Raw genomic sequence first — 11,020 nt, 5'->3', positions numbered from 1 at the left:
AATGATAAGTCCAAGGTCATAATCTACCAACTGGCAATGCATATTACCATGAAATTTGCAAGGCTTTATGATCTTTTGCCAGTCTTGATGAAGGCTTGACCACTTCTTTGCAATACCTGTCCTTGACAAGCTACCTGCTTTGCATATATCAACAAAATGAACAAGATTGTCAAGCCTGTGATCTCTGATCAATTCTGTATATATCTCTTTCAAGTCACTAATTTGTGTATAGAAGCCATCCACAAGTGCTTGAAGATCAAAGGCAGCATTAAAAATCTGTTTGACACTTTGAAATCTTGTAAGTTCATTAACTTTGTAAAGAAAAGACATCAGCCTGTCATCAGCGGTCTCTTGTATATCCTCTGTATCCATTATGACAATCCACAAATGCTCAGCTAAAAAAGAGAAAAGAGAAGTCTATCAAGACATTAACCACCCTTCTTTATATCAAGTCTACAAACAAATTAAAAGCATAAAATTGTCAAGCAAATTAAGCGCACAAATTAAGCGCAAGCAAAAAAGAATTACATAAAATTGTGACATGCTAAGTTTGTCACTTGCTATGCGAACTTTGAGAAGTTAAGAGAAACTCGGCACTCACTAACTACGCGCACAGAGTGACACTTGGTACGCGATTTCCTATTGCTAGGAAGAGGTTGACGTCCCCCAAAATCGCGCACGGGTGTCGCGGTGTGTCGCTTGGAGGGTTGGAGGCTTAAATTCAAAGCCTTGTGAATGACAATAAGCGAAAAAACGGGTTGGGTAGGTTCCTTTTATGGCCAAAAACGCCGCCTCGGGGGGTGTGCAAATCGGTTGCCGCCTCGAAGTTTGGTCCAACGGCTAGTTTTTATGTGCCTAGGGACTTGCGCCATGCACCCTATATAAACCTCCTCAGAGCCCAAACTAAGCGCATTTTGAAGGAGGTTTTGAAGGAGGTCCACAACCCAAAACTTCGAGCGCTTTGACCGTCACACCGTGCGCGATATTCGTAAGTGAGAAGACTTTGCCTCCTTTGTCATTTCACGTACGGAGTTTCAAAGCAATGTGTTCCACTATGTCCACAAATGTGATCATGTTTACGATGTGTACCGCAATGTGTGCCACTATTTTCACCATGCATACAATATGTGTCTCAAGAGGTTTAAGAGGTTTTCACCGCTTGGGACTCCCGTCACCCCGTGCGCGAATTTGGTAAGTGAGAGGACTGTGCTCCCTTTGCAATTTCGCGTACGAAGTGTCACCGCCTCTGTGTAATGCTCCGTCACCCCGTGCGCGATCACCGTAAGTGTGAGGACATTGGTCCCTTTGTGATTTCGCGTACGGGGTGTCACCGCAAGGTGTTCCACTATGTACGGAAATGTGTGCCACTAAATATACATCGTTTACTTTTTTTACTAATGTTTGTTGTGTAACAATCATTCCTATCCCTTTTGAAGATGGCAAGGACCAAGAAGACTGCAAGGAAGATTGATAAGCCGGTTGATAAGCCTCTATCCAAAGATGAAGAAGAAGCTCAGCCTAGCAAAGCTTTAGCTGGTACTTCAAAACCAAAGGAGAGCACATCTCAGAGGAAGGACCCTAAACCAAGCACACCTGACCCTCAACCAAGCAAAAGAAAAACTACACATCATAGGAAAGCTTTCAAGCCAGTGCAGCTTAAGCCTCTCCTTACAAAGAGAAAGTTCAAGCAGGGGGTCAAATGTCTAAGAGAGATAAGGAAGGCCATAAAGGCCATCAATCTTGCAATTCCCAAACTGCCCTTCCAAAGACTATGCAGACAAGTTGCAGAGGAGTACAAGATTGACATGAGGTGGACTAGAACTGCATTGGCATCTATCCAGGAGGCTTCTGAGGACTTTATGATTGAGCTTTTCCAAGATGCCTATATCTGTGCAGCTCATGCCCATAGGGTTACTTTGATGGACAAAGACATGATCACCCTCAGGAGGCTGAGATACAGGTTTTCAAGAATGTTGGAGCCTGTCCCTATGCATGATATTAAGGCCTTTAATATTCTCAACATTCCTCCATGGAGGAAGCCCAAGGAGCCTGAAGTAGGAGTAGTTGATATTACTGAAGAAGAGGAAAAGGAAAGGAAAAAGAGAGCAAAGGAAGCCAAGGAAATTGCAGAGAGAAAGGAGCTTGACCTGTTGGAACCTCAACTAGTGCCCCTCTTGAGGAGTGTCAATCCTACTGGTTTTGTTGTCACTCTATTCAGTGAGGAGGATCCTAGGGAGGATTACAATTCACTTGACTCTGAGACCTTGGAAATTCTCAAGGACTGGACCAAGGAGATCAATTCTCCACTCCTTATCACATGCCTCAGGTTGTTTTTGTTTTCCTATGTATTTTTGTTTATAGCAAGAACTCTTTATATAACAATATCTTGTACCAGGTTAATGATGCATACATATGAGCCAGACCTTCAACAAAAGGTGGAATTTTTAGACCCTTCTATCTCCCACTTTCTCAAGACAGAGACAAATATTAGAGAGCTCACAAAGTGGTTGATTCATGTGGACTTGGAAATCTGTGAAATTTTCTTGATTCCTTATCATGAGAGGTAAGTTTCCTACCTACACCTTGTGAAGAGACTTTACTAATTCATGTTAGAAGGCTAACTGAGGCTTGTTTTTATAGCTCACATTGGAGTTTAATTGCAATTGATATTGTGAAAAGAAAATGCTACTTTGTCAATTCTCTTGCTGATGGTCAAGCAAAATTGTAAGTATAGTAGCAGACACATTTTGTAAACCACAAGCAGAACCTCAAGCACATACTTTTAATAAAGAATTTTGGACAGTGTTGCTACAAGATTTATAGAGACACTGGAGAATTATCCACCCATGCCAAAGATGCTGACTGAAATCCAATTTTCAGTTGTGAAGGTTGGAATTCTTTATGCTTTGTTCACTTCAATGGATTATCCTCAAATATTTTTTTCCATAAATACATGTAATGAGTTGCAGGTTCCAATCCAGCCTGAAAGCCATTCATGTGGATGGAGGGTAGTGACAAATGCCAAGCTCCTCTTGGACTTCATATACTGCAATGACAATCAGAATATAGAAGTATAGCATATTTCATATTTGCTAGCTGTATTTTTTCTCATTTTATTGTTCCTAAAACTTGCTTTCTATTGCCTTGTATAGATCAACAGAGAGTGCTATAGTGAGAACCATGTATGGTTGACAAGAGCAAAGATTATCAAGTATATGATTGAAGAAAATGGACGACTGCAAGAGGTATTTAAAGATGATGATGCTGAAGAGCTAGAAAAGGCAAAGGGGAAAGCAAACTAGAAGAGGCAAAGGGGAAAGCAAAGCTAGAAAAGGCAAAGGGGAAAGCAAAACTAGAAGAGGAAAAGGGAAGTGAAGAGGAAGAAGAGAGTGGTGAGCAGGAAAAGGCAAGTGAAGAGATGGATGATAAGAGAAAGAGGAAGCAGCCCTCAAGCCCTCCTGCCAAAGAGCCCACAAGAAAATCTCCCAGGACAAAAGAGCCCACTGCAAAAGCACCAACCCCTAGGGACAGGAAAACTCCTGGCAGAAAACTATTCTAGCTTTTTGTAGCCCACTTGTATCAAGCTTCCCACTTGTATCCAATTGTCTATTCTATAGCCCTTTGTATCAAGCTTGTATCAAGCTTTTTGCAGCCCACTTGTATCAAGCTTCCCACTTGTATCCAATTGTCTATGTAATTGCAAATATTTGAAATTGAATACATTTTGATCACCTTGTTTTAAGACTCTGTTACAAAATCAAATCATTGAAGTAAAATCATTGATGTTTGGAAAAGTTGCATTTCAATAACAAAATAAAGATCCTTTTAGATCTTTATTTCAATAAGATCCTTGTAGGTCATGTAATACAAAACAAGATCCTTGCAGGTCATGTGATACAAAATAAGATCCTTGCCGGTCATGTGTTACAAAATTGCCTTAAAGGATGTTCAAGGCACCAAATGTACAATGCCATCCAAGATGTCCTTGCACTGTAGCCTCTTTTCATTCCTTTTTGATACCTACAAAAACAGCCCAAGTTAAATAAAGAACCAATAAGAGAACAAGAGACTTTTAGGGATAACAGTTACCTTTCCACCATTTATTTGAAAGCAGAATGTTGTGGGCAGTTCAATTTCATCATTTTGCAGGTCCAATCTTAATTGATGTAAGCTACACATGCCTCTTATCTTTACAATTGACAGATGCTCATTGTTTACCCATATATCAATGTCTTCTATTGGGCTGTCAATGAAGTCCTCCATGTCTTGATCAAGTGGAGTTAGCTGACCACCAACATAGTGCCATCTTCTGTAATAAAATGACATAATGAAGTTTTGTGTCCCTATCATGTATTTGCAAGCAATTGAGCCAGCTTGCACATTACAAGTGATTCCATTCACTGTTTTGGTGTTCCAACCCTCATCCACAAATTCAAGTACATTTGCTGAGTCTAAAGTCTTCACTGAAAACATTGTTCTAGATTTTCTGACTTCAGCATTAGAGAAGAAGTCTACAAAAACTGTAATGGGCATGAATATAGAAATTCTACTCTGTTTGCTTGCTATGTTTGCTTTCAAACACTTTTGAATCTCACAAAACAGTTTGCACCTGTAGCCCTCACTTGTATTTGAGCTAGGGAGTGACCATTCTCCACTTTTGAAATCAGGCAAGTCTAGCTTAGTTGTGGCTCCAAGTTCTCCAGTCCTTCTAGGTGGAACATAATAATGGTCAAAGAAGAATATTCCATTCTCTGCTAATGAACCCTTAGTCCTTCCCTTGTATATTTCTTCACCAATTGATCCATGACACACATCTAGAATATTTATAACACATTCTACTGGCTGCCATTCCATAATGTTTGAAGGATACAAATCTGTACAACAAATAACCTTATACAACATGCATTACAAATAAGAATTTAAGTTAAGAGACTTACAGTTTGGTCTATGTAATGGCAAAGCAGAACTCTCTGAGTTAATATGCAGATCTTTATGCATGTGCACATGCTGCACTAGCACCTCTTTGATTGATTTTTTGTTGTCGCCAAAGCTGAAATCTTTAACAATGCCCTTCCGTCCCGCCAAGAAAGAGTTTTTGGTGGAAGACTTTATTCTCTTGTTCTGTTGCATCAGTATCCACGTTCCTTTGTGTATAGTTATTGGAATCCATTCTCCATTTTGATCAGTCGTGTTGTAAGTGACAATGGCTTCAATGGAAGTTCTTGGTCGTTTTGATCGTGATGAAGATTCCATGGTGAAAAAAGAAATGAGCAGAGAAGTTTAGCCTGAGTTCAAGAGAAGAATAAGCAGAATGTGCAAAAAACGGTTCAAATGTGGAAAAGATCATGAGATAGAATCCAAACGTTGTTTTATGATGACGACGTGCAAAATAAAACGATATAATATGAGAAGTACGTCTTTCTAAAAGCGACAGCTATTGAATGCCTTTGCACTTTTACTTGTTTACATTGCTATTTACCAGCTCAAAGTTGCGGTAAAGATAGAATATTTTCTTTTTTTGTGAGTTTTCAAAAATAGAGGTTCCGTAACGGAAGCTCTTCAACCATTGGTTGAGACCACTCTCTCTCTACACGCTAAAAGGCACAAAAATGACCTCGAAATTCCCCTAATGGAGGCATAATGGAAAGATGGGAGTTGATGGCGAGGAATATCATGAGTGTGTCCACCCTTCTTCTTCTTGAAATTGTGCCTTCAACCCTTAATTACAAGTGGTGTAAAGGTGTGGTGCTCATCTTTTGTGCATGGTGATGGTGATGATGATGGTGTTGTGATTATGTGATTAGGGTTCATGCTACAAGCATGTAGCACAAGAGTGTGTATGGATAGGTGTGTGTGTGTGTGTGTGTTTTGTGTGTGTGTGTGTGTGTGTGTGTGTGTCTCTTTTAAGTGAGCTCTCATGGCCTCCTTATATAGGGAAGGAGGGGAGGATTTAGCAATATTTCTATTTGAGGTGAGTGTCCCACTTTGGTGACTAGGAAAATGGGGTGCATGTGACTGTGGCTCCCTTCTTGTCTCCTCATTATTTAAAATACCAGAGTCAATAGAGAGAGAAGATGGGAGAATGTGGGTAGGATGTAGAGGATAGGAGATATTTACAATAGTCTAGCTTTGGGTAGACATAAGCTTATTAGGGAGAGAAGAGAGAGGTAAAAAATTTACAAGAGAGATTGTCAAAGGTGGATAGTTGTTGATGAGGATGGATCCTCCAAAAATGGTGATAGAATCACTCTAGACTTGCCAAGACCTCATTAAATGAGCCTTGTCTCTTGTAATCATGCTTGAAGACTTGTAGAACCATAGCCATTCTAGAGGGAAGAAAATTGGGGATGGCCTGTGTCACCATTACACGAGAAAACTATGGTCCACTACAAAAATCATATCTCCGTGTTCATAACTCCAAAAATTCTGAAAAAAATTGAGCTAAAATTTGAGATCACGAGCTACATCTTTCATGTTGAACGCTCCTTCAGATTCGGGGTTCTTCTCTACTTAAAAAATTCAGCCAAATAATGCATTATTTGTGGCTGCAAAGGTCTTTTGGTGGTCCCCTTTGAGTGGACTTCTCTCTTACCTTCAAGTATAAGCTCCTTCATGTGTATGAAAACATGACCTAGAGTTTTGAAAAGATTGGCAATCATCTAGATGGAAGTATTATTGAAATTTGAAAGTGGGGTTGAGATTTGAAAATGAAAACTAGTGAATAAAATATTTGGTAGGGTGGAATAATATATATACATGAAAAATATATTTAAAAATACTAAATATATATATAATGTAATTTAATATATATATATATTTATATTTAATGCTTAAGGTCAAAAGAGAGATCAACAAAGAAAGCTTACTTATTTATGCTACATCGTGATTGATTAGCGTAAGTCTTATTTATTTAATAAAGGCTAAAACGTTTGTGAAAAAGGGAAGAAAAAATCAAAAGTAACTTATATAATAGGAAATATTTTTGGTAAAAGAGAAAAAAATATGGGGGGTTCCCATGCATGGAAAAGCATGCCTCACCAATTGCTCTGCAAAATACAAAACGCTAGGCTGCTCTGAGGTTCTGCTGTCATCGAAATCTGCAAAAACAAATGGCTGGCTGATCTGGTGATGAAAACGCTAGGTGATGGCTCTGCTCCAAAAATGCTAGGTCTCTGGGGACGTTCTGCTGATAAGTTGCCTGTTGAGCGTGGAGCTCCTGCTGCCTCTTCTGCCAATTAGTGCTAGTCTAGATTTGCTTATATACAAACTTACTCAATTTGCCCTACCTACTTTCCAAGAAAAGTCACTTAAAAATAATAAGTGAAAAATGTCAAAAATAGGTAAAATAGGCTAAATGCACTGGAAAATTTCCCTGAAGGATTCTGATGGATTTTGATGGGAATGCTTATGATCATGATGTGTGCAACCAGAGAATATGCATCTATACTAAGTGATTGGGCATGCACGGTCTATGAATAGACTCACAAAAGTGTCAAATCACTTCTAATCTAGACTGACTGGACTGATCATGTTGTAGCTTGTCCACGGACACATAGGGTTGGATGTGTCACGTGACATCCCCTCCTTTTCAAAGTGAGGTACTGGTACAGAGCTGTATGGCGTCGAGGGAGATCGCCAATAGCATCCGGAATTCTGGAAGGGACTCTTCGTCGGCCCACTCTGATGTGTGGGTCGTGCGGTACTTGAACTTCATAAAGGTCTGCAACGCTTGCTTCTTTGGTCCGTGCCGAAAGCGACACAAAGTCTTTTGTAGCTCTTTCGATGCTTCAACTTCGTCGAGTGTCATGCTTCTTTCTTCTTCAATAATCTCCATGGCTAAGAATTCATGAAACCACTTCCAACAAAAAAAACATGAACATACCCATTCCATGTAAAGTGAGTGGAAAAAATCTCGTCTTCCTCAAAGACTGTGCATGCAATGTAAATGAACAAAGAGACAGAGTGACAAACATTTCATCAAACACATGCAAACAATGAGATCGAATCTTTTCTTTCTAATCTAAAGCAATCAACTGTGGCAATTCACAATAGAAATGCCCATGCTTGGTGCTCATACTTTCATGTGCTCTTTCTACGAATGTGTCATGCCAAGGAAGAGACATGGAATGTGACTTCCTTACATGCATACTTTTCAGCTTTTCAAGTACAATCCGCATACATTCGTGCTCATTCATGAGTGAGACATGCTCAACGTACAATATGCCATGCCTAGGAAAAGGGATCACATAAAGACGCTGACGAAACTACAGGAATGAATGATCATGAATGAAACACTCGAACAATGCGTACTGACGAATCATGCGAACACATAATACTTCCTGTGAGGGTTCTTTGGACCTAGGCTCGAGAGCCAAGATCGGTTCTTCCTGAATGACCGAATCGTCCTGTGGGGGTTCGTTGGACTTCGACTCGAAAGCCAAGATCGGTTCTTCGTGATTGATCGAATCTACAACGAGGTTAGCTTTGCTAGAAAAAGCATCAACTAACTCATCATCCTTGTGAACAATCACGTCATCTTCATGCAACTCATCATGCTTGTGAGAAATCACATCTTGATCATGCAAATCATCATGCTCATCATTAACATCCAATTCATCATCATGCTTATCAATATCATTTAAATCATCATGCTTATCATCATCATTCGATTCATCATCATGCTTCTCAGAATCGTGCAAATCTTGTGTGTCATGCTTTGGAGAAGAAGAGACTGAGAGAGTCTCCTTTCCCCAAATCTCTTGCATCTATGCCTGAACTTGAGAATAGAGTCACCAGAACTCTTTGTTTTGTCGGTCGCTCTGTTCTTGTATTGCTTTGGCTTCCTTCCTTACTACTTCTCTTTCTGCTCTTCTTTCTGCGTTCTGCGTTCCATTTCTACCATTCTTTCTGCATGTCTGCGATCCATTTCTGCTTTTCTTTCTGCATTTCTTGCTTCGCGTTCTAACTTCCTTTCCATAAACATCTGGTCTAAAGCCTCCATAGGAGTTAGTGCAATCCTTGACGTAGATGGGCAAGAGTCAAAAAAACCTCCTAGTGGGGAAAATTCTTCTTCACCTCTCTCATGCTCATCACCTCCAAGCGAAGTATCCATTCTACTTTGAGTGATGACCAGACACTGAAGTTGTGGGTTCTTGTGGTCTTGGGTTCTTAAGTTCACGAGGAACTTGGGTTCTTGGAGGTCTTGGGTTCTTTGGGTCTTGAGGTTCTTGAGGTTTTCTTTCGCTTGCAATCTGTGTTTGAGAAGGATCTTCTCTTCACCCGAGTTCTTCTCTTTTCCACGGGCGCACCCCTTGGCGTCCTTGCGCTCACACCAAGGTTGCTTTTCCCCACCTCACGTCGATTGGTTGGCCGCTAAGTACATGGTACGCTCTCAATGAGTGAAAAGAGACACAAGGGGAGGTTGGACAAGCCCTTCTTTCTTGGGATTCCTATAACTCTTCAAAAACACGATTAGGAATCGACACGCCCAAGCGAACTTGGGTTCGTGCGACCGCAACAAGCAAAAAAAAAAAAAACTTGTGATTCTTGTGGTTCTTTCCTTGAGTGATATAGAACACTACCAAAGCTTTGATACCAACGTTAGGTGCGGCGGAATGATTGTTTGCGCTTCGCTCAAGATGAGTGCTCCGAACTCTGCTCAAGGTTCCTTTTGTTCTTATGGAAGGTAGAGCCTTCCGTTCTTAATGAGAGAATGCTATGATCACAAACAAAGTGAATGGACATTGTGCGTGCAAGTGTATGAGACTGAGAGATAGAGAGAGAAGAGAAATACGACACCAGAGACGTAAAACCCTCCTCCGAAGTCCCCACTCTCTATGGTGAGAGCGGTCTACTTATGATTGCACAAATCTCTACAATGCTTGGACTTGCCGACGATATCGACGATGATGAGGACGACGACGAGACGGGCTAAAATCTGAAACTGCTAAGGGCTGAAATCTGCAAATCTTTATCTACTGAATTTTGACTCTGTGTCGAAGACGACAGTACGACGACGACGCTCTGAAAATGCAGCTGCTGAAATCTGCATTTTTCGGGCTGAAACTCTAAACCTTGTGGAAGCTGACTGTGCTACTGTGGGAAGGTGAGATCTGCGAGGTTCAGGGGTTGATCTACGGTGTCTAACTGCTGAAAACTGAAAACGCTAATGTTCCTTACTGTTCCATCACGGTAAAGCTGCAAAACGTCAGGGCTGATCTGCAAACCAAAAACGCTAGGGTTGAAATTCTGCTGCTGTCGCCAGTTGCTCTGCAAAATGCAAAACGATAGGCTGCTCTGAGGTTTTGCTATCGCCGGAGTCTGCAAAAGCAAATCGCTGGATGACCTGGTGATGAAAATGCTAGGTCTCTTGGGGGGGGTTCTGTTGAGAAGTGGTTTGTTGAGCGTGGAGCTCCTGCTGCCTCTTTTGCCAATTAGTGCTAGTCTAGGTTTGCTTATATACAAACTTACTCAATTTGCCCTACCTACTTTCCAACAAAATTCACTTAAAAATAATAAGTGAAAAATGTCAAAAATAGGAAAAATAGGCTAAATGCACTGGAAAATTCCCCTGAAGGATTCTGATGGATTCTGATGGGAATGCTTATGATCATGCCGTGTGCAACCAAAGGATATGTATCTATACTAAGTGACTGGGCATGCACAATCTACTAATAGACTCACAAAAGTGCCAGATCACTTCTAATCTAGACTGACTGGACTGACTGAATCCTGATCATGTTGTAGCTTGTCCACGGACACATAGGGTTGGATGTGTCACGTGACAAAGTCACTTACGAAGAGTTGAGAGAAATAGTCACTAAAGTTTTGACTATGTGGGCAAAACGCGAGAGAGAAGAGAGAGAGAGAGAGAGAGAGAGAGATAGAGAGAGAGAGAGAGAGAGATGAGAGAGAGAGACAACCAATCACAAGGAGAGAGGAGATAGAGGAAGAGAGGGAGAGACAAAAGAAGAGAATGAGGAGATAGAGAGAGAAGAGAGAGAGAGAGAGAGCCAACAAA

At 40.8% G+C, this 11,020-nt stretch overlaps 1 protein-coding gene across 3 annotated transcripts; it reads right to left on the bottom strand.

The window, feature by feature from the left end:
- Positions 1–3,757: 3,757 nt before the first annotated feature.
- Positions 3,758–10,808, bottom strand: LOC147429339 (uncharacterized). Of its 3 annotated transcripts, XR_015185837.1 has the most exons (3): positions 4,938–10,808; positions 4,090–4,309; positions 3,758–4,020 (listed from the first exon to the last, which is right to left on the bottom strand). XR_015185837.1 is itself a non-coding variant. In XM_086495476.1 (2 exons), exons 1-2 carry the CDS (start codon positions 4,900–4,902, stop codon positions 3,949–3,951), a joined length of 885 nt encoding a protein of 294 aa, XP_086351602.1. In that variant the 5' UTR covers positions 4,903–4,928; the 3' UTR covers positions 3,758–3,948. The 3 variants fall into 3 exon arrangements, 1 of the variants encoding a protein (XP_086351602.1); XR_015185838.1 differs by lacking the exon at positions 4,090–4,309; XM_086495476.1 differs by lacking the exon at positions 4,938–10,808 and having other exon boundaries at positions 4,090–4,928.
- Positions 10,809–11,020: the final 212 nt, after the last annotated feature.

The sequence above is a fragment of the Adiantum capillus-veneris genome, chromosome 22 (assembly GCF_014529385.1).
Source record: "Adiantum capillus-veneris isolate H3 chromosome 22, ASM1452938v2, whole genome shotgun sequence".
Lineage (NCBI taxonomy): Eukaryota > Viridiplantae > Streptophyta > Polypodiopsida > Polypodiales > Pteridaceae > Adiantum > Adiantum capillus-veneris.
This window is presented reverse-complemented; position numbering and strand designations above follow the sequence as displayed.